The 27,671-nt window shown below is 48.1% G+C and overlaps 1 protein-coding gene across 2 annotated transcripts in view; it reads left to right on the top strand.

Moving 5' to 3' along the window:
• Positions 1–27,671, top strand: part of CCBE1 (collagen and calcium binding EGF domains 1) — a 246,259-nt gene that overhangs the window by 176,249 nt on the left and 42,339 nt on the right. For both annotated transcript variants that reach the window (XM_086683131.1, XM_025931339.2), the window contains exons 3-4: positions 22,553–22,605; positions 26,587–26,721. In XM_086683131.1, coding sequence (XP_086539257.1) covers positions 22,553–22,605; positions 26,587–26,721 — 188 coding nt within the window. The remainder of the gene's footprint in view (positions 1–22,552; positions 22,606–26,586; positions 26,722–27,671) is intronic.

Below are 27,671 nucleotides of genomic sequence, written 5' to 3'. Positions count from 1 at the left end.
CATCTGCAGATCGCCGTTGGTCTCTGTTCCTTTTTTTAAGGGGATTTATTATTCATCGGTGGCATAGAACGTTACGCGTCCTCCGACAGGAGAGAGCGCAAAACTGGGAGGGAGTCTGCGGTCCACCTCCTCGCCAGTGAGTTACGACTGTTTGAGCTCAGCAGCCTAGCAACGAAATCGCATTCGCAGCAGCCACAGAGCTCGGGTCCCCGCAGCTCCCCTCTGGCACGCCTCTCACCTCTGGAATGGAATTTATGGCCTTGTAGCTAATGTGCCTTTTTTCCATTTTTTTCTTTCTTCTTCTTCCTTTTTTTTTGGGGGGGGGGGTTGTTAAGGAAATTGGAGTCACAAAGCCAAGTCCTATAAGCTTGAGAATTCCAAGGGCGCAGAGTTGGGCTCAAGTTCGCCAGACAAGCGTTTAGCGCTGCCCTCTGGCTCACCTTTGTTTAGATAAATAATTGAAAGTGTGCCATTTACAAGGCTGGGGCCTCAGAGGCACACAAGGAATCTGGCTGAAGCCTCCTTAATTGAAAGCAGGAGATAACCAACAGCATAGCCTGTTCCTCCCCTGGGATGTTCACGGGGTGAGGGGAGCAGGGGATTTATTTTCTTTGGAATCCGTGTTCTTAGGCTGCCTGTATCAGAGGATGAACACATAGGACTCCTTACAAGACAAAGCAAAACGTGCCCCGTATCCACCTGGGGGCTATTGCGATTTTCAGTCGAGGGTGCCAACGCTCAGCAAGCATCCGATGAGCACGGGTGATGGGGAAGCCTGGGCTTGGTGTCCAGAACAGAGCTACATGGGGCTGGGGCTTTGCCCTGAGGAGCTCCCAGCTAGATGGCAGTGGGGGGGGGGGGGGGGGGGGGGACAAAAAGGCCACAGTCAGATTTCAGGGTGCAGTAGCCCTGGTCCCCAGTCCTGGCTGATTTTTAAAATACTGATTCCCGGGGCGCCTGGGTGGCGCAGTCGGTTAAGCGTCCGACTTCAGCCAGGTCACGATCTCGCGGTCCGTGAGTTCGAGCCCCGCGTCGGGCTCTGGGCTGATGGCTCAGAGCCTGGAGCCTGTTTCCGATTCTGTGTCTCCCTCTCTCTCTGCCCCTCCCCTGTTCATGCTCTGTCTCTCTCTGTCCCAAAAATAAATAAACGTTGAAAAAAAAATTAAAAATAAAATAAAATAAAATAAAATACTGATTCCCACGGGTGTCTGGGTGGCTCCATCGGTTAAGCGTCTGACTCTTGGTTTTGGCTCGGGTCATGATCTCACAGTTCATGAGTTCGGGCCCACGTCGGGCTCCGTGCTGACAGCACAGAGTCTGTTTGGGATTCTCCCTCAACTCTCTCTGGCCCTCCCCTGCTCACTATGTCTCTCTCTCAAACTTAAAAAATGAAATAAAAATACTGATTCCCTGGTGCCAATCCCAGAAGCTCTGATTCGATTATTCAGAAGTTGGGCCTGGGCATAAGTATTTTCATCATTTTTTTTTTTTTTTAATGTTTGTCTTTGAGAGAGAGTGGGAGAGCCAGAATCCAAAGCAGGCTCCAGGCTCTGAGCTGTCAGCACAGAGCCCGATGCGGGGCTCAAAAAACTCGCAAGCTGTGAGATCATGACCTGAGCCGAAGTCAGACACTTAACCGGCTGAGCTACCCAGGCGCTCCTTCATTGAAGAGGAAAAGTTCTCCAGTGAATTCCAGCGTGCAGCCGGGATTGAGAACCACTGTTGTTTGGGGGTTTTTTTCCCCCTAGATCTCCTGGGATGAGCCCCGGTGAAATGTGGATGTTCACAGGAACTGGAAACCACTCCTAGTGGGTGGGATTTCAGAGAAGGCTTCCGGAGGAGGAAGGAGTTGAGCTGAACCTCGAAGGGCAGGTTAGGTGTATTTGAGGCCAGGCGGGGGAAGACTACTCACACTTCCGGTAGAGACTTCGGGGGTTTCCTCCGCACCTCAGCGGGTTTTCTAGCAATTCAGCCCTTGCCTTCAACCTGGCACTCACTCAGCTTTGCTCACTGCCCACAGTCCTGGCCTGGGTCTCAGGAAGGATAAATGGGCCTTACCCACCCTTGTGTCCTAAATCAGTGAGCGTGGGTCCAGAGCTACCCTCTAGAGCCAGGAGGTAAGAGGTGAGGTGGTGTTCCCAGGGAGGAGAGGGCAGCCCCAGCACTCGGACTCCTCGGGCCGATGATCCCGTCGAGCAGCCCAGGCCCTCCTGGGCTCAGGACGAGGCTCTGCTGGTGATGGCATGGTTATTTCCATGTCTGCAGGTTTGTTTTGTTTTGTTTTGTTTTCAGATCTTTTTAGCGAGTGACTGTTCTGAGCCAGACACGGTACTTTGTACGTTGAGGACTAAAATCCTGGCTCTAACCCTCATTCACGGTATGACCTCGGCCACGATTCTTAAGCTGTCTGGCTGGCGCTCGGTTTCTTCACCTGTAAGATGGGGGGGTGATCACGGTCCGTCTCGTCGTTCCTCATGAGGATTTGATGTGACTCTGTAGGAGGTGGCAGCTTCTCACCTGTGACCCACCCTGGGAAGCCCTTCCTTACCCTTTTTGGATTTCTGCCACCACAGGGATGGAACCATGCCAATGGTGAGAATACAGTCTTTGGAGGCGTAGAGGCAGGCCCCGGGCAGGTGACTTGCCCTTGCTCCGTTGGCTTATGCTACAGGGTGTGGTGGCACAAGGCCACGTACAGAGAGGGAGCATTGCTGTGCTGTTCCCACCACCATTGTCCCTCCTTACTTGTCCGACTTCCAGGTTTTATCACGCAGCGGGTCTAAGCAGAGTAGCCTCCTTAGAAAGGGGGCCCAGGGTCTAGAAGGGTATGTTGAGTTTGCTAGATGGAGTCAGCTGTTCTCTCTGGGCCTGCACCTGCTGAGAGGCTCCGAGGACGACACTCAGGAGACCATGGCCTCTTTCAATAGAAAGAAACCAACAAACCAAAGGGAAGTCACGTACCTGAGACGCGCCCCACCTCCTTCCGAAGGTCCCCGCTGCTGGCAGAGCTGTCCCAGTGGAAATACAGAAAGGGTGGGCAGGGTGTGGCCGTGGTTGTCCCCCAGGGTGAGCCGCACAGGGAGAAACTGGTGATTCAGGTGGTCTTCTGGAATCTGTGGAAAAGCACCGCATTCTGGGTCCAGCCGGCCGGCACCGCTGTGGGCTAGGGCTGCGCTCTGGCCGGCGCTGACAGGGCATCCTCAGGCCAGAGGGTGGTCTGGGTGGTACCCGGCATAGTCCTACCCTGCTTCCCTGTGAGTTCTCTCTCCACTGAAGACAGCCTCTGCTGGAGTTCTGCCTCGTAGCCCTGGGCTTTCTAGAAGCGGACCCTCATTCCATGATACGCACCCGAGATAGCCACCTTCACAGCTGTCCAAAGTCCCTAGAGCATCAGTCCCTGGAAGATAGCGGCTCAGACAGGAAATGGCTAGAGCAGTTGGGGCTGTGTGGGAGGGCCCCTCCTGCCCACACCTGCTCCCCAGCCGTTGCCCCGTCTTGCCATCCCATATAAACACACTTCAGCCCCTGAGCGACATCAGCTCTCCTCAGTGTGGAAGTTCAGTGGGCCACTGTTGAGCATGAGAAGACAGTTGCTTCCCTAGTGTCACTTGTTAGAACTCAGAAAGCAACCCCTGGTTCGTCCCTCGCCACAGGGCATCACTCCCCACCCCCACCCCCACCCCCCAGCCCCACGGTATCTGGGGTTCTTCACTTGGTCACAGTGCCCAGAAGTCGCACAAGGCATATTCCTCTGAGTTGAACACCGTCCTTTTGAAAAGTTGATGCCTTGGGGCGCCTGGGTGGCGCAGTCGGTTGAGCGTCCGACTTCAGCCAGGTCACGATCTCGCGGTCCGGGAGTTCGAGCCCCGCGTCGGGCTCTGGGCTGATGGCTCAGAGCCTGGAGCCTGTTTCCGATTCTGTGTCTCCCTCTCTCTCTGCCCCTCCCCCGTTCATGCTCTGTCTCTCTCTGTCCCAAAAATAAATAAATGTTGAAAAAAAAAAAATTTATAAAAAAAAAAAAAAAAGAAAAGTTGATGCCTTGAGAGATTGGTGTCTTATAGTATACAGTTCTTTTTAGGGACTCCGGTTTGACTCTCGCCTCCAGTTAAAGGAGTCCTCTGTCACTAGACTTTCTAGCAGTCCTTGCCTGGGATGTTGGAGTGAACACTGAAGTCCCTAGGGCAAGTGTTCAAGGTTACAGTTACCGCTCGATCCCACGGCACTGTTTGCTCATTATCGGAAATGCTATACTTGGGGGGGAAAGAAGAAAAACTGCTCTCTCCGACTTCTGAGAACCACTTGGCCTGAGGTTGTATCCGGAGACCAGATCAGGAAGCATTTCAGAGATCTGGAGGAGGGGCAGCTGTTAATAACAGTGAGGAGTGGTCACCTGCATGAAACGGCAGTGCGTTGATTTGTCAGTCTTGCCACTTCTTTCTAGTGCAGCCCGCACAAGGGTGTTTTTGGCGGGGAGTAAGGAACCAGACCCTGGGGAAAGCCAAACAGAAGTCAGGAGGCACCGAAGCTCTGCCAGCGACTTACGCACTTAACGTTGCCAGAGACACGAGAACTTCCCTTGTTCTTTGAAGCAGGCTCACGTTCGAGAAATGTGTTTCCTCCTTGGTTTGCTCTGCTCTGCCTGGTACCACTGGTTTCTTGTTTACACTCAAGCCACAAGTCTTTCTCAAGGTCACCAGTAGATAATTTACTACTGCCGAAAGCACCTGGACGTTCATCTGTTGTTGACAGAGTCCAGTTCTCTGTGTGATAAGGGCCGTGTCTACAGGTTAGTGAGAACGTGTATATTTGAACTACCTGTGAGTGATTTCTGTACCCAAAACAAATATCTGGGCTCTTGATAAAACCCACAGCAATCACAGAAGCCTTACTTGCGACTCATCCCCAAATCAAAAAGCCTTTTGTACTCTTACTTCCCCAAATGGGATCATCCATGTTCGCGGGATAACTGGAAAAGAACAAGATCTTGGGGTGGCAAAGAACAGAAGTGCCTCAGGAGTAAAGGGAGCTGTGGTGTTGAAATGGGGGTGAGGGGGAGGTAGTGGCCTTAGAAAACAGGGCAGCCCTGGGGGCTGGCTCCCCCCGCCTCTCCCTCATGAAGTATCTGCTTCTCTCAGGAGTCTGGCCAATGTCCAGTTTCCTCCCCCAACTCAGGGTTTCAGCTCACCGGTCTCTCCAGACCTTTCCCAGTTGCGGGAGCCCCCGCCGTACCGCCTCGGCTAGCTAGCCTGCTCTCGGGGCGTCTGTTAATGTAGAGCCTTGGACGACAGCATGAGATCGGTCTGGCCCACTGTTTTGTCCCTGGAGAGATTGCTAGGTTGGCCGCCTTGGATCCACATGCCCATTCCCAGTCTTCTGAACCTAGCGGGACAGCAGTGTTGCCTCTTGGTACAAAGTAGGACCGGGCGGTCTACCCACGGGGACACAGCAGTGGGCTGGGCAGTTCTCCCTGGGAAGTAGCCATGGACAGGCAGGTACAGTGACTGACGTTTCTGGTTCAAGAGATACCCGGGTGATTTGCGGTTCTCGTTAACGAGGCACTGCTCTCTCTCACCACATGACAAAACTCCAGTGCTGTGTCCCTCACGCCAGGATGGTCAGCACCTCGAGGCAGAATGCCCCGCGTGCCCCATCTTTGCCCTGAATGGCCTTCCATTCTCTTCGCTGTCTAGATAGATCTTATCCCTCCTGCAAAATCCAAATCTAACTCACAATTCCCAGACCATTCCGGTCTGGGCCTGCCCTATTCTGCGGCAGTTTCTGATGGATTGGGTGTCTTTTAATGTCTTGAGTATTTTATTATTTTCAAAGGTTGTGTTGTAGTTGAACGGTTCTTATGTCCTGCGTCGTCCGTGATTGTATCAGCTCTTTTTAATCTTAGGATTCTTTGTTTCCCAAGGCATCCATCAGTGACTTGCCCAGGGTCAGGATTCAATTATTTTTTGATCCAATGTAAGTTAATATACTGTTTAGCCTTCGTGCCTTCCAATATCTTACAGCTGTTCATCACAATTGGTATAGGGGAGCCTGGGTGGCTCACTCGGTTAAGTGTCCAACTTTGGCTTAGGTCGTGATCTTGCGGTCCGTGGGTCCGAGCCCCGCATCGGGCTCTGTGCTGACAGCTCAGAGCCTGGAGCCTGCTCCGGATTCTGTGTCTCCCTCCCTCTCTGCCCCTCCCCCACTCACACTCTGTCTCTCTCTGTCTCTCAAAAATGAATAAACATTTAAAAATAATTGTTATAAGCATTCATTAAATATAGACTGTAACCCCTACACTGAAGAAGAGGAAAGAGTCTAAACAGTAATTGTTACTGCTATCATTATTACTACCCTTTTATTGGATATTTCTCACATAACAGGAACTATACCAAGCGTTTTATCCATCTCATTCAAGCCCTAACAAGGCACGTATCAGTAATACTGTGTTTTTCAGAAGAAACTGTAGAATATAAGTTTCTATATAAGTTACGTCAGTTGGCCAACCCAGTAGGTGGTGGAGTTGGGTCTCAAGCTCAGGTCTGCCGGACTTTAAAACAGCTGCCCATAAAGTGATACCGTGCAGTGTGTCCACATTCTTGTGTTTCATGGTGTTGATTCATTCAGGCCGCCTAAACACCGAGGCCTATGTTGTCACCGGGCAAAGATCCAAAATTGGCATCCTGAGACATCCTGGTGCCCTGGACGGAGCGGCTCAGTTGCCAGGCAGCCCCTGGATTGTTTCTCCAGTCGTGGACAGCTCGCTTGGATTACCTGGGTGTCCCAGTGCTGCTTCTCAGAGCGCTCGGTCTACTTCAGATAAAGCTATTTTTAGTCCTGGGAGGCAGAAGGTAAAGGCAATTTGTCATTAGTCCATGCAGGAAACATCACTGTGGCTACATCCTCCTTAATTGCTCCCTGTCCATTACTCCTGCCAGTCCCTAATTCCTTCTGCACCTTGTGATCTAGAAAAGGAAGAAGAAAGAGCCCACAGGAGGCCAGAGAAGATAAACCAAAAGGAAAAAAAGAAGATAAAGGTATTACTCTTATCATGTAAATAGCCCCTTGGATAGCGTCTTCCCAAGGAAAGTTGGAACCACGTTCATTTCAGCCAGAATGTGCTGAGCACCTGTGATCTTCAGACGTGGGGCTAGGTACTCAGGATAACTCAGGGCAATCCCTGCCCTGGAGGAGTTCCTGGTCAATTAGCAGAGCCCGATTACAGCAGGTACAATGGTAGGGATTTGCGTGTACTCTCGTGGCCTAGAAGATTCTCTGTAGAGCCACCTTTATCATAGAGCCCCAAATTAAGCTCTGTTGTTGGGGATCAGACCTCCTACTCTTAGGTGTGCGCGCGCGCTCTCTCTCTCTCTCTCTCTCCCCCTCAAAATCTGCAAAAAGGAAAGATACGATAAATGAGAAACTCCCTAGTGGACTCAATATTAATACAGAGATGTGGGCAGCCTCTCCCTTCTAATTGATACTTGAGATATCAGTGATCCGAAGTTGTATCGAAAGTGGGTATCGCTTGCATCAGGAACATCATTCCTGCGCCTTAGAAACCCTCAAGTTGATCCACATGATGACTGATGCGTGACGAACTCCTGAGAACCACCACTTGAGCAAACTTGTCTAGAAGTGACTAGCACCTGTGAGCTGCAGGTGCCAGGGAAGCCAGGCTCTCCTAAAAAACCTGCACATGACACATCAGAGGGTCATCCACAGGTTCTTGTTCCTTTTGCACGTGTTCGTAAAACATTTTCAAGACATCGCACTCATACCAATGTCTGGAATGATCGGAAACTGATTTCTTAAAAGAATTCCTTCGAATGCATGCCTGTTTTCTCCCCCTGGGGAGTGCGGGTATACATTTTTTGACCTGTATTTCTCTTTTCTCTGGTGAAAAAATACCCATAACTGGACTGTTTCATACTATCGTTAATAATTTTGCATGGTGGGGCACCTGGGGGGCTCAGTCGGCTAAGCGTCCGACTTCAGCCCAGGTCATGATCTCAGGGTCTGTGAGTTCGAGCCCCGCGTCGGGCTCTGCACTGACAGCTCAGAACCTGGAGCCTGCTTCTGATTCTGTGTCTCCCTCTGTGTCTCAAAAATGAATAAATGTTAAAAAAAAAAATTTTTTTTAATTTTGCATGGAATGGTAATTACTCGGAGCCAGAAATTTTTTTAAATCAACTTAAGTATAATTTACAGCCGATAAAATGCACCAATTTTAAGTGAACAGTTTAATGAGTTTTGACAGAGTATATGGCCGTGTAACTACCACCACAGTGAAGATATAGAACATTTTCATCACTTTAAGAGCCAGGGAATTTGGGAGTTGGGGGAGATCTTAAAGACCACCCTAGTCCAAGGCCCTTTTTTCGTGGAATGGGAAGCAGAGACTCAGAGTAAGACTGGCTCCCTTACTGGGCCCAGTTCTTGCGGGAGGACATCTCCCCAAACTTTGTCCTTGGCCCATACCTTCCCTGGGTGTGTTTATCCAACACTTAGCGTCACCTGTTCCTCTAAAGCCCCTGCCTTGCCCATGAGTTGCCTGAGGCCTCAAACATCCTAAATGCTGTTTCAAAACTGAGGGTAATTAATACCTTCTAGTCATCTCCAAATCTGTACTGTAACAGTCTTTTGTATTTCGCTCTTTTCCCGTGTAACCTGCACCAGCTAAAGGTGACCTCATCCTCCAGGCAGCTCCCCTGAAATAATTCTCCAGTCTTGGACTTCTCTGTTTTTCTTATTCTCTGCATCCAGTGTGTTGGGAAATCCTAGCGATTCTGCCTCCACAATTTCTTTAAAATCTATCCTTATCTCTCAATTCCCACTACCCTGTTGACACCCTCTTAACCTCTTGCCTGAAATATTTCGGTAGCCTTTTTGAGTGCTCTCAGTCTGCAGTCTCTTCTACCCGACCTCTCCTCTGGGCCTGTACTGTAACTCTCTGACTTACGGATTACGTGAGTTTCAGCCTTCGGAGGCACATCCTAAAAGTGATCTGAATCCTGAATCAAGGACAGGGGATTTTCCCCCAGAGTGAGCCGAGGTTGCAAGACAGAGAAGGTGGATTTGGGGCCAAGCCAGAGAGTCACGGCTGGGATGTAGCAAGAGGGAGGGTCCCTTTATAGGGGCCCTGATCTAGCTTCCTGGACTGGAGCAACCCCCACGGGTGGCACATTCCTGCAGCCTCTGAAACTGAGTTATGACTCTTCCCTTCTGTCCTGAGGAAGTACACTGTCCCGGCATTTTGATGCCGATAATGCCCTCTCTTGTGGTCTCTGTGGCTGTGCCCATGTGTTTCTCCCACACTGATTGTTTTCAAGGACCAAATGCAAATCGCCTGTAACACCCACTTCCGGGAAGAGGTGGCCCCTGGAATCCTGCAGCCTGGGTCCATGTTCAGCTCAGCTACTAATTCGTTATTTAACAAGTCCTGTGCTTTAGTTTTCCCATCTGTAAGAAGCATGGTTACGAGTATTTAATGAAATAATCTATGGAAGATGCTTGGCTTGGTGTATTGGAAGGTTTCAATTAAGTGTTGGTTGAATTCACATTTGATGTTTCCAGTCGCTGGTTAATCCGAATTAAAGCTCTTACTGTGATATCGGATCATTATATAATTCAGCGTCTAACGTAGAAGATTCCTGCTCTATTCTGCGAATCATTTAGAGGTAGCGTATGAATTTCGACCTGAATTAGCACCAGTTGTGTTTCATTTCATTTTCCGTAAGAATTTGATGCATATGAGGAATGGCATATGTCACATGAGTGATGGAAGAAAGATCTCCGATCGGGCTCCCTCTGTCTTTGAGAGTCATTACAAGTAAAGCTGTCTCCTTTCAGACTGCCGCATTTAATTCCCAGCTGACCGACCCGTGGGCAGAATTCTGAATCGGGAAATTGTCGTTACAAGAGCTCTTGGGAAATGCCTCACTTACCAAGGTGAAGTACAGGAAAGGCGGCTGAGTGCCAACGAAACTCTGCCCACGGCATGGAAAGAAGGATCGCGGCCCTGTCAAAGCAGAGAGGTCTTTAGCTTTGGTTAATTTGCAAGGACGGCTCCAGACACTTATGTTTCAAGGGTCAGCGTTTCACAAGGCTCAAGGGCTCCCTGCACAGTTGTTCCTGAAGTGGAATAAAAGTCTGGTTCTTCTCCAGGCCCCTTCTGGCTTGCTAACCTTGCATTGCAGTAGCCTTGCTCCCATAGACTCATTCCCTTTAGTTATTTTAGTTTTCTGGGTGTATCAGGCTCCTATAAGCTGAAACCAAAAATAACAGTTTAAACAAGGTGGAAGTTTGTTCTCTTACACAAAACTGTCAGGAGTCCTTATCTTCTGTGGTGGCTGGACAGCAACATTGACGGAGCTCCTTGTGTGTTGACCCACCCATCGCTACGTTCCGAGATGGCTCACTACCGTGTTCTTGCTGTCACTCACGGGAAGGTGAAAAGGACAGCTTACGTGCCCCTTCCATTTAAGGTGTCACGGCTACTCACATCCTGTTGCCGGGCTTATTCGCAAGGCAGTGCCTGGTGGGTGCGAGGCTGCAGAATTCTTCCCTTTCTTCTGGGAGGTTAACGTACCCAGCTATAATCTGGGCTTTCGTTACAATGGGGGAAAAAAGGAAATAGTTATGGAGAAACAGCTAGTTATCTCTGCCACGGCAATGACCTTTGGAAATGTGGCTGTTATGGGTAATTTGGGTCTCTTACTAGGGAGAAAAACCGAAGGCAATATATAAAAACGGTCTTGTGGGTTATTGGCCTCCGAGCTCTGGCCCCATCAGGGATGGAATAGCATCCTGAAGCAAAGACTTCAGGAATGCTTTGGGAACCACCGTGGATGACTTCTTGTATTGCTCGGTTGATCGTGAACAATTCATTGCTTGAAGATCTGATTTTCTTGGTGAATGCCATGGGAACAGATTATTAATAACCATTCAGGCATCCCTTGGATGCTCAGAGGGTTGATAGGATAAAAATACATCTGGGACTAGGCCTTTGGGCCCCCCAGTGTCACTGCATATGGTGAACTATATCGCTGCAAGGAATGGTCTCCACTTCCCACACGCTGTCCGTGTCCAATGGAGCAGAGAGTACGACACGATTCACAGCTATCAGTGCTTCTGAAAATTAGCAACCCTGGGAATAAACGTCGGCAGAGATTCGTTGGTTTAAACAGGTCTTATGAATGGGGAAAATCATTCTCTTAAAATCCTCCCTTCAGACGAACCTCTATTAAACCGTTTTTCTGATGTGAAAAAAAGAAAAAAAGGACAAACATCCTTCTAAACGATGCCCTAAGTCCCAGAAGTAATTTTATGGCATTAATAATTGCCATATATCGGTTCCAGGTGACTTGGGTCAGAATCAGTTCGGCTGAAACCTAGTTGTCCAAAATGTAAGTCTTGAGTTTCCAGGCGAAGTAAATCATGGCGGGTGCTTGTATGCACTATTCTCAAACGCGCTCATGACTGCTACTCCTTGGCCAACTTTCAAAACTAGCAGTTTCCAAAACTGTTGCCAAGCCTGGCATTAGAAATGTACCAAAACAGGGGCACTTGGGTGGCTCGGTTGAGCGTCCGACTTTTGATTTCGGCTCAGTTCATGAACAGGGTTGTGGGATCGAGCCCCACCTCTGGCTCCCTGCTGAGTCTGGAGACTGCTTGAGATTGATTCATATCCCCTCTCTCCCCCCCCCCCCCCACACACACCTCTCTCTCTCTAAAACAAATTAAAAAAATTCAAAACATATGTACCAAAACACCCCTAAAAAATCCCTCTCGTTTGATTATTTCCTTTATTTTCTCTTATTACAAAATTAGCACTGTTCATTGAAGGAAAATCAGAAAACATTTAAAAAAAAAACCTGACTTACTGTGGTGATCATTTCACAGCACATAAAAATATCAAATCGATATGCCATGCACCTGAAGCTGGTACAATGTTATAGGTCAATTACATCTCAAAAAAAAAAAAATCTTACGTAAAGAGATCCATGAATATCCAACCTAATCTTTATTTTTTTAATGAAAAGATCTCTTGCCTACGTGTATATAAATATACAGATGCATACAGTTTTTATCTTTATCTTTTTTATACAAAGGTAATGCCAAACTACCTTTTTCAATGTGTTACCATTTTTCCTTACGTTTCAAAAACGGCCAACTTCTCTATTGAATCAGGGAAAAGACAGCCAGGGAGCAAGATGATGAGGGTTCGTGGGGTAGAAAACTCACTTGAGGAGGTGGGGAAGGAGGGAAAAGTGTGTGAAAAGAGAGCTAGATATGTAGGGTTGGCATCGTGGTGAAGAGGCAGGCAGGCAGCCCCAGGTTCTTGTCTCCGGGACCCGCGTAGACTCAGGGATGCTGTCTGCGGAGGTCCCTGACCCTGTGAGAATGGCTGATATGGCAGGGAGATAGGGAGGCGGCGGAAACAATATACCGAAGTGGCTACACGTGTTCTCAGCCCCGCAGCCCGGGCAGTTGTCCACGCTTCCCAAGTGCTGCTGAGCCAGCTTTGAGCAAACAAGACGAGATCCGGTCACGTGCCTCTCATCATGGAGAACAGATATTACACTGATCACATAGAGGGGAGTGCAATGTGTTAGTGGCCTCAGAGGGTTCTCCTGCTAGCTGATAAGATCATCTTTGTGTAGGCACGACCGTGGCAATGAAACGGCTGAGACACTGGCTTCAGTACTGCTGTCAGTCAGCCCTGGCTTCTTCTCAAAGCCAAGCCGATGGGCAGTCAGACCATGGCTCAGCCGCTGACTCCCTCATGCTCCCTCCTCTAAAACACACCAGGGTCCTTGAAGGTGAACATTAGAGTGGGACACAACAGGAAAACCACATTTCTTTGCACGTTCCCTGTTGGACTTCACACAGCCAGCGTTGTATTGAGCTCCATATTGCATCTTAACGCATCGAACCCACACACCAAGCCAGCAAGGTGGACACTGTTGTCATTCCTCTTTACAGATGGGGAAATGGAGTTAGGGGGACTTTAAGTCACTTGTCTAAGGTCCCCACAGCTGGAAAGTAGAAGAGTGGGGATTCAAACCTGGGAGGTACATCCCCAGGGGCCAGGGCCCCAACCACTGGCTCTTCTGTCTTCCTGGAAGATGCATGATGAACATGTTGTTGGATTGAATACGTTATTATCACTTGAAGCCTTGTAGGAATAACTACCTTCTGGTTGTTACCTTAGCCCCATCTAACGATAACCCTCACATGCCTAAAAAATATTTTTTCTGTAATTCACACAGCTAAAACCCAGATGATCCCATGCCCCAGGTATTAATGGTGAGAGGAACGGCTTCAACAGCTTTCCCCTCCTCCTCTAGTGTCTTCGTGTATGTGTGGGAAGATACATCCAACGTAAAATTTACCACGTTAACCATTCTTAGGTGTGTATTTCAGTGCCAGTAAGCACGTTCACATTGTTGTGCAACCATCAGCATTCGTCTCCGGAACTTCCTCATCGTCCCAAACTGAGACTGTGTACCCATTGAGCAGCCCCCCATTCCCTCCTTACCCAGCCCCTGGCCATCACGGTTCGACTCTCCGCCTAAGAATTTGACTGCCTCAGGCACCTCATATAAGTGGAGGCCTACGATATTTGTAACTCTCTCTCCAGTATTTCTTTGGTATGATTTCACTTAGCATAATGTTTCCAAGTTTCATCCGTGTTAGAGCATGTGTCAGAAGATCCTTTAAAGGATGAATAATCCATTCTCTGTGTGTATCACGTTGTCTTTACCCATCTGCCAAGGGACGTTTGGGTTGTTTGTACCTTTGGCTATTGTGAATGATGTTGCTATGAACAGATGTGTCTTTTGAGTCTGCTTTCAATTCTTCTGGGTATATACTCAGCAGTACCATTGTAGGATCCTGTGGTTACTCTGTGTTTAAATTTTTGCGGACTCGCCATGCGTGTTCTGCATTTGATCTTGGCCGTCGGTAATTGTGCATATAAGACCACATGATATGTAACGTGCTGCTTATGAGTCTCTTCACATTGTCACTGAGATTTGGCAGGAGCAAGTTTATATGTAGGTGAATAGATGGGTTTGTTTTGTTTTGTTTTGTTTTGTTTTGAATCTTCACTGATTGCTACGGTAAACATGATCTTATTCCCTTTTCCCGGGAGGAGCACTTTCTGGTTACAGGGCTGGATCCAGGCAGGTCTCGATGGGAGATGAATCATTTTACTGGGTTCCGTTCTCAGGGCATCTGGTGTAAGAGGCATTCTAGAAGTTCACGTGAAGTCATGCGAAGCTCGATCAAAGTTTCTCCAAGAGAAGAAGGTCAAAACAAAGAGGAAAACTTCCTCACTCTAAGGAGTTTGACAAAGAAATTCAGGACCGCTTGGAAATACTCAGGCTTTTAATTTAGTCCCAGGAGTTGTGTGCTGTTCCTGGCATCAGTCTCTTATGGACCCCTCGTCTGGCATGTCGCAGTGCAGTTAGTAGTTAGATGGTGAAAAAGAACCACGCTGACTGGGCTCTGCACCTTCCCAGCCTCCTCTGTCTTCATTTAGGACTAACTGGTTGGAGATGCGCGGAAGCCGCCATCGGGGCCTTCAGAAGCCATCACCGGGAGGCTTCCGTTGTTGTGCAGTGAGATATTCCATTGAAGGGACTCTTTAAAAATATTTGGAAACTCTGTGCGTGGGCAGGAGTATCTACTCACGGGTATATTCCACGTGGGCCTCTGGCTTGGTGTGACAGTCGATCTCCTCGGGTACAGTTTTCCCCAAGGAACGTTCCTTCTGCCTCTCGCGGTGGTGGACGAAGGGTATCCAACAAAGGGAGCCCGGGGTCAGGAAACCAGAAGTCCACCTTCTCACCAGACCTTCAGGTTGGCCTGCTGTCTGTTGGCCTCCACCTTCCTCCATACCTGGTGTCTCCAATTCCTGAGCGGGGCTGAGCCTCCGCGGGGCCAGTTGGCTTCTCCACGATAACCGCCCCTGGAGGCACGTAGGTTTGAAGTCACTCTGCTCTGCGAAATGACTTCCCATTCTCCCGTTCACTGGCCGTGTTCATATTAACTCCATATTAGAGGGGCACCTGGGTGGCTCAGTCGGTTAAGTGTCCGACCCTTGGATTTGGCTGTGGTCATGACTTTGCAGTCTCATGGGTTCGAGCCCCACGTCTGGCTCTGTGCTGACAGTGCGGAGCCTGCTTGGGATTCTCTCTCTCCCTCCCTCTGCCTATCCCTCCCCTACTCACACCATCTAAAGTAGATAAACTTTAATAAATAAACTAACTCATATTAGAAATATACTCCTAAAACTCTGGACTATCAGCTTGAATTTATATTTCCTATTCCCGTTATTTGGCATTAGCTTGGGAAAGAAAAGGACAAAAATGTTACTTTTCCATCATGTTGAAATCAAAATTTTCTCCCTCCCTCCTTTCTCCCCCTCCCCCTCTCTTCCATTTTTGGAAAAAGAAAGCAAATACTATTATTCGTGTCTTATCCACGAGGAAGCTAAAACCTCAACAAGTTTAAGAAACAAGCCCAAAGTCCTATCACAGCCTCTTTATTTTTTTTTTAATTTTTTATGTGTATTTTTGAGAGAGAGAGAGCACACAGGGTGGGAGGGGCAGAGAGAGAGAGGGGGAGACACAGAATCTGAAGCAGGCACCAGGCTCCCCCCTCCGTCCGCGCAGAGCCCAACGCGAGGCTCAAACCCACGAACCACAAAATCATGACCTGAGCCGAAGTCAGACACTCAACTTGACTGAGCCACCCAGGTGCCTCATCATCACAAGCTCTTTATTCTTAAATTTTTTTTCAACGTTTTTTATTTATTTTTGGGACAGAGAGAGACAGAGCATGAACGGGGGAGGGGCAGAGAGAGAGGGAGACACAGAATCGGAAACAGGCTCCAGGCTCCGAGCCATCAGCCCAGAGCCCGACGCGGGGCTCGAACTCCCGGACCGCGAGATCGTGACCTGGCTGAAGTCGGACGCTTAACCGACTGCGCCACCCAGGCGCCCCCATCACAAGCTCTTTAAATGACAGAGCCAGAATTGTACAGCAGATGTGCTTGACCCCAGAGCCACCGTTCCATCCCCTACCTGTAGCTGGGCAAAAAGAACCCCGAAATACTCTAAAAAGTGCAGTTTTTTTCTCTCATTACAAACAAAACAAACAAAACATCTGAGCTCTCTGGTGCATGTGTAGGCAAGCGATGCAGAGGAAACCCCAAATAAATCTTAGGAAAATTTACTGTTGCAGTGGGACGAGTGTTGAAATATCTCTTGCCTACTAGCTCACTTGACCTTTCAAGGTTCCTTCTTGTCCTTCTAATTCCGCAGGGAGGTTTTTTGTTGTGGTGGTGGTTTTAACTCTTCTCTAGAATCTGATAACTAACAGCAGACAGTCCGATGTTGATATCTCAGTTTTTCCTTCCACGCTTGGTCGCTGGGATGTATTTCTGGACGCACTGTTTTTATTTACAACGGTGTGTGTGTGTGTGTGTGTGTGTGTGTGTGTGTGTGTGTATGTGTATGTGTGTGAATGCTCTGGGGCACCCAGGGGAAACCTGCACAGACTTTCCTGATGAGCAGATGTCGCCCTTTCTATGTGACAACCACCTAATCGCCACTTCCCCTCGCCAAGAAATGGGAAAGGCATTTTGCGTTTGGAAAACCGAGCTCTGCCACATGAAGCGGCTCACGAAGGGCTGTCTCCCCCGAAGTTCACATGAGCTTTCCCCATCTTCATTTGTTTTTCTTAAAGATAAAAACCGCACGGCCATGTTTGTACTTAGGTCCGGTTGCATAAAGAGAAGGAGGTCTCACTTAGGCCATTTCAACTTCATTATACGTAAGTTGTGTTGTAAGTAGTCTTTGAAACACGGGAAGATGTGCAGCCAGTGTTTATTTTTTTATACTTTGGAATATTCCGTCGTTTATTTTAAATCGTGACTTCTGCTGGATGGGTGTTTGACCTGCAAAATAATGCCGTCTTCAGGAACTCTCGAAAAGCAAGAGGGTGCAGTGAAGTCTCAGACCCCCTCCCCTCGAGCAGAGCGATGGCGTTAGGTATGCAATTAAGAAAAAAGCCAAGGGGAAGTTAATTCTGGGCTGAGCAGGTATTTAAAGGAAGCATGGCCATCCCGAAGCTTAGATCTCCCGACAGAGCTCTGTAGCCTTTTGAAAGCATTATCAAATCACTGTGTTATTTAATTTTGTAGCAAGGCAAATGACAGGTTACTTTTGGCTCCACTAAATGGACAACCCCAAGCTCTTGCAGTGCTCAGAAAGATCAGAATGCCCAAGTAGGATGTCTTGGATGAAGAGAGAGAGATTGTAAGGGTTGTATCTGTGTGCATGAACTTTGAAATGCCATCAAAGTTCTCAGCGGCTGTGTGTTAGGTGCGCCATTTACATAGAAAGAGACAAATAGAACCGTATGTTTCAATGTGGCGTTGCCCCGAAGATATATCAAAAACACACGTCTCCCCTCCATTCCAACTTTCTTATGATTCACTTGAGTTTCAGATCATCTAGGGCACTGTTGTTCCTCTTAGTTTTCCATAGGACAGCTTCAAGTAACACAGTAAGTAAACTGTAAAATTTTAATGAATACCCTAGTAAGCAGTTTTCTTTCTGGTTGTTAGGAACTTGGACTCTCTTAAACCATGGAAAACAAGAGTGTTATGGAACGTCAAGGTAGATCCTCTACTTCTGTTAGAAATAATCATCATCTGGGGCACCTGGGTGGCTCAGTCGGTTGAGCGTCCGACTTCGGCTCAGGTCACGATCTCACGGTTTGTGAGTTCGAGCCCCGCGTCGGGCTCTGGGCTGATGGCTCAGAGCCTGGAGCCTGCTTCTGACTCTGTGTCTCCCTCTCTCTCTGCCCCACCCCCATTCATGCTCTGTGTCTCTCTGTCTCAAAAATAAAAATAAAAAAACATTAAAAAAAAAAATTAAAAAAAAAAGAAAAGAAATAATCATCGTCATGAATTTGTACACCATGGGTTTCTCTTGTCATGTAAAATTACAGTTCAGTTGGAAATGTTGGGAGATTATGTCTAATTGTAGGAAAACTCTGAACACCGCCACACGTTATTCATAGCAGTAAATCTCTTTCACACACACACACACACACACACACACAGATATATGTAACAAAATATGCTGAGGAAAGATTCAACGTAACATATTGATTGGACATGTACAGGTAGACAAATGCGTCCTTTGCAGGGGACGGGACCCTGAATTATTTCATTCAGGTCTGATTCGGGAGCGTCCCAGCTGCTACTGTCCTTTATAAAGGAAGCCCACTTATTATGCTTTTGAAGTAAGATTGTCTACCACAGCTGGACTGCACATGAGAAAGGTTGCAGGGAGAAAGGAGGCAGTGTTGCTGTACCCAGTTGGGCCTCAGAATGTTCTCTTACCAGATCAGTTGTGTGCATGCTGAATACATTTTTGCGAAGTTTTTAATGGATTTAATACAATTCTTATAAATTTTGTTAAATTGCTCTTACTAAAATGCGATGGAAAAATACATTTAAGCATACCAGATTTTTCTCAGAAGGTCTTGTCTAATCTGGTTGAAGGTTCTGACCGTTTGACAAAGGTGGGAATTTGCTTTAGGACCTAGAGAATGCCTCATCTCCCAAATCTGTGGTTTGGGACCTTGTATTCAATACAACACACAGATGATAGGCTCACACGCATGGTATAGATAGGCTACAGGCGATGTGCACTTCCCAGGTGGCAGACCATATTTAACTGCCTTTCTCTTCCACCTAGAAGCATGTGCAAATGCAAATTACCGAGACTATTTCGATAGCAATAACCTTGAATCTCATTTCTCTTATGGTTACACAGAAATAGTTTTGTTTTTTAATTTTTATTTATTTTTGAGAGAGATAGAGTGAGCCAGGAGTGAGGGAGGACCGGAGAGAGAGGGAGAGAATCCTAAGCAAGTTCTGTGCTGTCGGGTCAGAGCCCAACATGGGACCCTGACCCATGAACTGTGAGATCATGACTGGAGCCAAAATCAAGGGTTGGATGCTTAACCAACTGAGCCACCCAGGCTCAGGAATAGTTTTGGGTGTTTCTTAATGATAGTTTGACTTTGATAGTCAAGGAAAAAGAGCAAAAGATCCCGGGCTGTATTCTTGAGACTTGCAAATTCACTGCCCCCAGCTTAATTCTTGGCCTCTGAATGAACATACTGATTTTGGAAATGGTAAAGGGAAGTTCTCTAGGAGCCCAGCGGGGGAGGGGGGTTGCGGGGTAGGGGAGGATGGGGTAGGGGGAAGGGAAGGGAAAAGTAAGGAGGCCTGGGAAACCCAGAACAAAGGGGAATGTTTGCCGCAAGGGAAGTGTCAGAATTGTACCGTTTTATACGTGGTGTAGAAATTTTGTAACCATGTGGGTCCATTTACATTATGGACCCTGTGGGTCCATTATTCTGTTGATTGCATTTGCTTGCGTTATGAATCCTGTAAGACAAGGACATGTAGTTTTTGCTTTGAAATAGTTAAGCGTGAAAAAATCACGTTTTATATAGGTACCAAGACATTTACCATTTACGAGGCATTTCGGCCCTTCCTAAAAATTCAGGTTTTTCTCCCTGGTCCCTGTGTTTTTATTCTGAACAACTCCCTGTAGCATTTCTCATAGCCCAGATCTGCTGGTGTTGAATGCTTGGTTTTCTTTTTTCTGAAACATCTTGATTTCCTCTTCATTCTCGAAGGATATTTTTCACTGCATAGAGGATTCTGGATTGACAGGTCGGTTTGTTTTGTCAGCACTTCAAAGATGTCATGCCATTGTTTGTGGTTGCCATGGTATTTGATGAGAAGCGCATGGACGTTCAGATCGTTCTTTCCTGGTATAGAATGTGCAGTTTTTCACCGCTGGCTTTCAAGATTTTCTCTTTTTCGTTTGTTTGTTTTTTTGGTTTTTTTTTCAGCAGTAGGACTATGACATCTCTAGACGTACGCGTGCATGGGTGTGTGTCTTCAACCTGTTTGGCTTTTGCTAAACATCTTTAGTGTGTAAATTCATGTTTTTCACGAAATTCGGGATGTTTCAGCCATTTTCACATTTGTTTTCTTCTCCATTCTCTCTCTGTTTGCCTTCTGGAACTCCACATACCATACCTTGGACCTTTTGAGGTTGTCCCCCCCCGCCTCCCCCCAAGTCCTCGATGTTTTGGTGCATTTTTTAAAGTCACTTTTTCTCTTTAAGTTGGGTAATTCCTGTGCATGTATCTTCCAATTCGCTAATTCTTTCCCACTTCATATCACCATTCTGTTGTTAAACCCATCCAGCAAGTTTTTTTTTTTAATTTGATACATATATTTTCCAGTTCTTGAATTTCTTTTTTTTTTAATTTTTTTAACGTTTATTTTTGAGACAGAGACAGAGCATGAGTGGGGGAGGGGCAGAGAGAGAGGGAGACCCAGAATCTGAAACAGGCTCCAGGCTCTGAGCTGTCAGCACAGAGCCCGATGTGGGGCTCGAACTCACGGACCGTGAGATCTTGACCTGAGCCGAAGTCGGAAGCTCAACCGACTGAGCCACCCAGGCGCCCCATTCAGTTCTTGAATTTCTATTTCGTTCTTTTCACATTTGCTATTTCTTTCAGATCTACCTTTTCATTTACTACAAGTGCCTTTTCCCTTACCTCATCGAACACCATCGTAACAGCCGCTTTAACGCGGTGTCTGATACTTGCGACCTCTGGAATTGGGGGTGGCATCATTGATGGTCTTTCCCTTGAGAATCGGTCACATTTATACAAGTTCTGTTGCGGAGATCCTGGATCCTGCTTTATTCATCCAAAAAGCGTTGATACTTTTCTTGGAGCAGGCAAGCAACTTGGATGGATGGAATGTGCAAACGGCCTCGCAGTCGGTGTTGGTCAGCCCAACCCTCGTCCAGCCCGTGTGGCGTTTAGCTGGGGTGTTTTGAGTCTTCTCCCCGCATGCCTGGGTGAGGGTTTCCCGGCGACTGGGCAGACTTAATACACAGAACTTAAGGCTCCTGTCCTCCAGCACCCCCATTTCCAGGATTTCCCCTGAATTTTTCACACCTCTGGTTACCCCTGTTTTGCCCTCCATTTGATCGGGCCGAAACCTGTCACAGGTTCTCTGTGTGTTCACTTTCCCCACCACGTAGCAACTGTGATGGGCTCTCGGGCCAAAGTCCTGAAAAGCAGGAAAGTTAGACTGGGTTAGTCCCTCGTTCCAAATGTCAGCTCTCCTCTTAAATCCTGCCCGCCTTTCTTTGCTCTCCAGAACCTGCCAGGGGTTGTTTGCTTCTCTTTTGTCCTGAGTTTATATTCTCTATCTTCAGGGGGTCAGTCTGTTAAGAGCTTGAAACCCCAGACCAGAGACCTCATCTTTCCCGTGGAGATTTACATTTTGAACTAATGGTGCCATTTCTCTACCTCAGGCAGAGATGGACGTCTTGGAAACTTTTGCTAGAATTGCCTATTTGCTGTTTGTTTGTCTGTTTAATTCAGATAATTTAGATAGCTTTTAGTACCTATGTGGTCCAGGTGAAGCCAGCCTTCAAATGGGGGACCACTTGGGCTTCAGCCTCAGCTACCTAATTATAATTTGCAATCATTAGGTTACAATTACCTAGTTATTTATTATTAGCAAATTGTTATAATTAGCAAGTCACGTGAATCCTTGGCTTGTAGCCTGAGGGGCCTGGCCAGCCCCAGAGTTCCTTTTCAGGATACAAAGTTTCTTTATATCCTTTATGTAAAAGTTCTTTATATCCTGTAGGCCTCTGGTCATCTGCTACAAGTAGCTTGAAGTCTCTGAATTAATCCACTTCATAGAATTCAAGTGATTAATTCCATGTATTATGTGGTAAAAAAGGACCTTCTGCTGCTGGAACATGTGGTCATGTGCTGTTGATTATATTTTCCCTTTATATCTCTATCTCAGCTTTCCTTAAAAATACCCAACCCCTAGGGGCGCCTGGGTGGCTCCGTCTGTTGAGCGTCCAACTTCGGCTTGGCTCATGATCTCGTGGTCCATGGGTTCGAGCCCCGCATCCGGCTCCGTGCTGACAGCTCAGAGCCTGGAGCCTGCTGCGTCTCCCTTTCTCTCTGGCCCTTCCCTCTCGAGCTCTGTCTCTGTCTCTCTCTTTCTCTCTCAAAAATAAATAAACATTAAAAAAAAAAAAAACCCAACCCCTTCCTTCCCTTATACCTCACTTTTTCCTGGGCACAAACCACTAACTGAAAAGAATTATATATTATACATATATTTTAAGTTTATTTGAGAGAGCAAGCATGCGTGTGAGTGGGGGAGGGGCAGAGAGCAAGAGAGAGAGAGAGAGAGAGAGAGAGAGAGAGAGGGAGAGAGAATCCCAAGCAGGCTCTGCACCGTCAGCCCAGAGCCCAACGTGGGGCTCCATCTCACAAACCATGAGATCATGACCTGAGCCAGAATCAAGTCAGATGCTTAACTGACTGAGCCACCCAGGCACCCCTGAAAAGAATTATATCCTTAACCTGACGTCACATTTAAAACACACTTTTGTTTGTTTCTTAGGAAAAAATGCTGCAAAGGGTATAAATTTGTTCTTGGACAATGCATCCCAGAAGGTACGTAATGTAAAAGATTATGTCTTCTCACCTTGTTTGTGACTAATCGCTAGGTGTCTGTAGAGTTCCGATGTACGTAGAATGTACGTGGATTACCTGCGTGTGATTTCAGTTTTCTTCTGGCATTGGATTCTTCTAGTACATGTAGCACGCTCCAGCTACATCATTACCCGACAGGTACACCTATATTGAGTAATTCTCATATTTCAGGTTTTTTTAAGCTGAAGAGGCTATCATCCCGTCATCAGCATTTCATACACAGAGCACACACGTCCTCCTGACCTCTGTGTTTTTCACATGCTGAACTCAAAGCCCCTCCAAACACTCTGCTCAGCCCAGCACTAAAGGCGTAGAGCAGTGGGAGCAGCAGGTGCCCGGCTCTCAGGGCATACCCACCCTCAAGCTGGTGAGATGGGGTATAGATTGCATGGAGTCAGACCTGAATTCTAATTCCTGTTTCCGTATTGCCTTAGCCCATTCTGGCTGCTGTAACAAAAATACCATAGTCTGGTGCCTTACACAGCAAACGCTCATCTCTTAGTTCTGGAGGCTAAGCCAAAGACCAAGGTGCTGGAAAACTCCACGTCGGGTGAGAGCTTCCTCGTTCATTGACTGCCATCTCCTTGCTGTGTCCTTACGCGGCAGAAGGGGCAAGGGAGATTCCTGGGGGTTCTTTTATAAAAGCATCAATCCCATTGGTGAGGGCTCTACCCTCATGATCTAAGCACCTCCCGAAGGCCCCCACCTCCCAATAGCGTCACCTTGGAGGTTAAGATTTCAACATACGAATGTCAAGAGGACGCAAACGTTCAGTCCACAATACAAATCCTACCTTAGTTTTTGTGGGAAAGTATTTGTACTTGGCTCACGGTTGTTTTAAGAATATTACCACATGTTAAGTACTTGGAACGGAGGCTGGCTCTCATTAAGTGCTTGATAAATAGTGGTTGCTGCTGTTGTGTTTAATAATAACTGTAATATGTGCGGTCGAGGCATTCGGGGCTGCAAGTGGTTGGAGCAGGCGCACAGCACAGAGAACCAGAGCAGTTCGAGGTGGTCTCCAGAAGGAGGGGGAGCCGGCTTACCAAGGAAGGCTTCCCCCGGGGCCTACACAAATAGGAGGAAGAGAGCTGCAAAGGATTCCCGCGCTGATCCAGGAAACACTAAGCCCTGTCTGGAGAGCGTGAGATTAGTGTGCCTGGGGCTGGGGAGAGGTGGGAGGGTAATGAGAAAGAGGTTTCTTCACCGTCACCCAAGAAGCCAGATCTCTGGAAGAGGGCTTCTGGAAGACCAGAAGCCCAGCCGAGCCAATTCATGCTGCATTATCTCCTAGAGAACAGGCTCTTTGTCAGAAATAAATGAATCCCTCCCGTGTATTGCTCTCTTCGGTGAAAGGGTGGAAGAATTCACTAAACCATAGCTGGGGAGAAAGCTGCTTTAGGAAGAGTGGTTAGGAAGTCACTTAACATAACGATGGTGTATGTGGCCTTGGGTCTTCCCGAGACAGACTTGTCTCACTGCCAGCCAATTCTGTGGGTTAGAGCGTGGTGGAAAGCAACAACAACAAAGGTCCAAATAACTGCATTCTTGTATCAGCCAGCTTGTCCCAGTCCCCAGCTGTGTCCTTTATATTGCAATTGGGCAGATACTGAGAAAATTAAGTTTGGACCCATCACTTTAAGATCTCAGCTAAAGACCTTGCCCAACCTGATTAAAAGCAGGTTACGTGGGCACCACATACTTAGATCTTCTTTAAATGTTAGGTCTTGTGGTTTCAAACGTCAGAGCCTACAAGCAGCGCCCCTCACCCTCAAGTGAGTCTGTGACACCTGTGATTAACGTAGCCTCACCATAATAACACTCTGTTCTATTGCTTTCACTAGAACATTTAAGCGTTTTAATCTGTGGGAATACGTCTGTGTGTGTGTGTGTGTGTGTGTGTCTGTCTTACTAAAGATCTCTTGAGTCATCAAGGTTTCTGTCACCAAGAATGCAAAGTATAAATGTAGAACTTCAGAAAAGATACGTGTATCAGTTAGGATTCTCCAGAGAAACAGGTTCATTTTAAGGATTTACTTGGAGGCTGGCAAATCAAATGTCCGTAGGGTCGACCGGAGACCCAGCAGAAAGTTACAGTTTGAATCAGAAGGCCATCTGCCACCAAAATTCCCTCTTCTGTGGGGGAAGTCTTTTTTTCTAGTAAGGCCGTGAACTGATTGAATGGGCCCATCCACCTTTTGGAGGGCAATCTGCCTTATTCAGAGTCTACTGATTTAAATGTCAATCCGATCTATTAACAAAAAAAACAAAACAAAAAAAAACATCTGCACGGAAACATTTAGAGTGTGTTTGACCAAATATCTGGGTACTGTGGCCTACCCACATTTGACACAGAAAATGAGCCATCACAGGTGGTAAAGAGACTAGAATGTTTAACCAAACCTGCTGAGTAGAAGCTGCAATTTAAAAGTTGTCTCCTATTTGTTGCTCTAAGTCAAAAGTCAACAACCTGTGGGCCAAATCTGACCCACTGCTTATTTTTGTACATAAAGTTTTATTGAAACACAACCACACTCACGCACTTGAGTATTTATGGCCGCTTCTGCCCTACCACAGCAGAGTTGAGGAATGCTGGCCAACCAGATGTGCTTTGCTACGCCCTGCTGTGTTATTTTGATTGGCCAGAGTGATCGAGTAATCTCATTTGTTCTAGTCCAACAGTTATTAATCGAGCATAAACTGTAGGAAGAGAGTAGTGCCAGTTACTCTAGGGGACACAGTCCTTGCCAGACACCCAAACAATCGTCAGAGCGAAGCCATAAAGGAAGCAGAAGAACAGGGTGAAGCTTTTGCTGTGGGTCAGGCACGGTGCTTCATGCGTCATCCGGGTTTACCTTCAGAAAAGCACCCTGAAGTCGGTATTCTTGTTACTCCTCTTTTACAGGTAAGCGACTTGAGGCTTAAAGGACCCGAGGTCACAGAGACAGTAGCCGAGCTGGGGGGGCTGGCTCCAGAACCTGGACCCTCCACCACGAGGCTGCATGGCCCCTACAGTGGGGCCTGCTACAGGGTGTAGGCATTCAGCAAACAAGGCAGAGCACAAAACATCGGGCTGACAGACCCACCCATCCCGCCTTCCTGTGTGGCGGGCGAGCAAAGCCAGGCTTACTCCGCATCCAAATATCGTTTATCTATGTCAGCCCCCGGGGAAGAGAGTGCAGTGATTGAGATGCTGGATCTAGTCTGGAGGTAAAAATGCAGCCTGAGCGCCCGACTCCCAGCCGGAGTCCCTTCAGAGGCTCGTTAAATACGTTTGTAAGGACTGCGCGGAAGAGATGCTTTAATTCTTTTCAAGTTAGGAGGGCATCCACGCCAGTTTGCTCGGAGATCTCCAGCCACTCGACCCCACCCAGCCCCTTCTCGGCACGTGGGGTCCGTCCTGGGCACACACGGCTACAACACACTGGGGGGCCCAGCTCTGCAGTGCCCACACCGTCTCTGTTCCCAAGCCCCACTCACACTCCTCCTGCCCCTGCCTGACTGCCAGCCCCTGCCCTCCTCACACTGTGATGCCCACGCCCCTCACCAGGCCCGGCCTTTCTTTTAGTGTGCATCCGGAAGGAATCCCCTGTCTCCACCGCAGCTGGCGAAAGAGACAAAACAGGCCCCCAGGTAATGCCGCGGGGGCCCGGCCGTCTAGAACGTCTTTGCTCTCTAGATGAGGGACAGACACCAGAGGGCGAAGAGGTGACCCGGGGGAGGATCACAGGTGACGTCGGCATTTAAGTGGCCATGCTGAGCACTAAGTTACCTGTTGTGCTACACAAAGAGTTCGTGCCCACCCACACACGGCTGGCCACGCTTCCCAGGTCCCGAGCGGAATGCAGCCCGGAAGGTCTGCTCCAGACCCCGGGCGCGGTGGCCCCGCCCCCAGCTGCTGAATGACTGAGGCTGATGTGCGCTCACGCTTGTCTGTTTCAGATTACGATGTGTGTGCCGAGGCTCCCTGTGAACAGCAGTGCACGGATAACTTTGGCCGAGTGCTGTGTACCTGTTACCCGGGATACCGGTACGACCGGGAGAGACACCGGAAGCGGGAGAAGCCGTACTGCCTGGGTGCGTTGCCACCTCACGTTATCTTCCAGCTCCTGGGGGGATGATTCTGTCCTCTGCTGGACACTCTTCGTGGGTGGGACCAGCCCCCAGGAGCCGCTTTGATCGTTGTTTCTTCCCTTGTGTCCCGATACCCAGATGGAGCTGTGTTAGTACCAAAGCTAGCGGGCACTGGCTTTCGTTGTGGTGGTTTTTTTTCATTTTTTTTAAATGTTTATTTATTTATTTATTTTTGAGAAGGGAGAGAGAGCATGAGCAGGGGAGGAAAGAGAGGGAGACACAGAATCTGAAACAGGCTCCAGGCTCTGAGCTGTCGGCACGGAGCCCGACGCGGGGCTCGAACTCACGGACCGCGAGAGCATGACCTGAGCCGAAGTCGGACGCTTAACCGACTGAGCCACCCAGGCGCCCCTCATTGTGGTTGTTTAAACCAACTACGGCCAAGGAATTCTTCAGGGAGCCAGTACCAGTCAGGTCCTAACAGGCGGTGAGACATGAGAGCAGGAGAAGGGGACCATCGTCAAATGAAAAGCAGAGCGATGTCACACAGAGTGTAAGCGGCCAGAAATGTTAAAAGCACAGACAGGTAAGAATCCACGTTCTCTCGGAAGACTAGGAAGAGAGGGCTGGGAGCCAGGAAGAGACCATGTGGCAGGCAGGTTGAAGTGAGTCCGAGGGAGCTGAAGCCAGCCACCTGGAGCCCAGCTGAGAGGACTCAGCGCCACCCCTCGCCACCAGCGGGCTCCTTCCCCCATTGGCTTGGCTTTCCAGCCGCGCACTTTGCAAGTCCCGGAGACAGGTTGATGGGAATTGTTCCCTGAAGCCACGTGTTTCAGAGTGCGGTCAGCCTGTGGCTAACCTGTCTCGGAAACATCTGGGGTTCTTGCTTTTGCAAAAAACAACGATCCTGGCCTCGCCTCCAGAGCCTGAGGGGCGGGGCCGGATTCTGCATT

Source organism: Puma concolor, chromosome D3 (assembly GCF_028749965.1).
Source record: "Puma concolor isolate L17-30 chromosome D3, mPumCon1.1.hap2, whole genome shotgun sequence".
Taxonomy (NCBI): Eukaryota; Metazoa; Chordata; class Mammalia; order Carnivora; family Felidae; genus Puma; species Puma concolor.
Note: the sequence above shows the minus strand (reverse complement) of the source record. Positions and strands in the feature narration are given on the sequence as shown.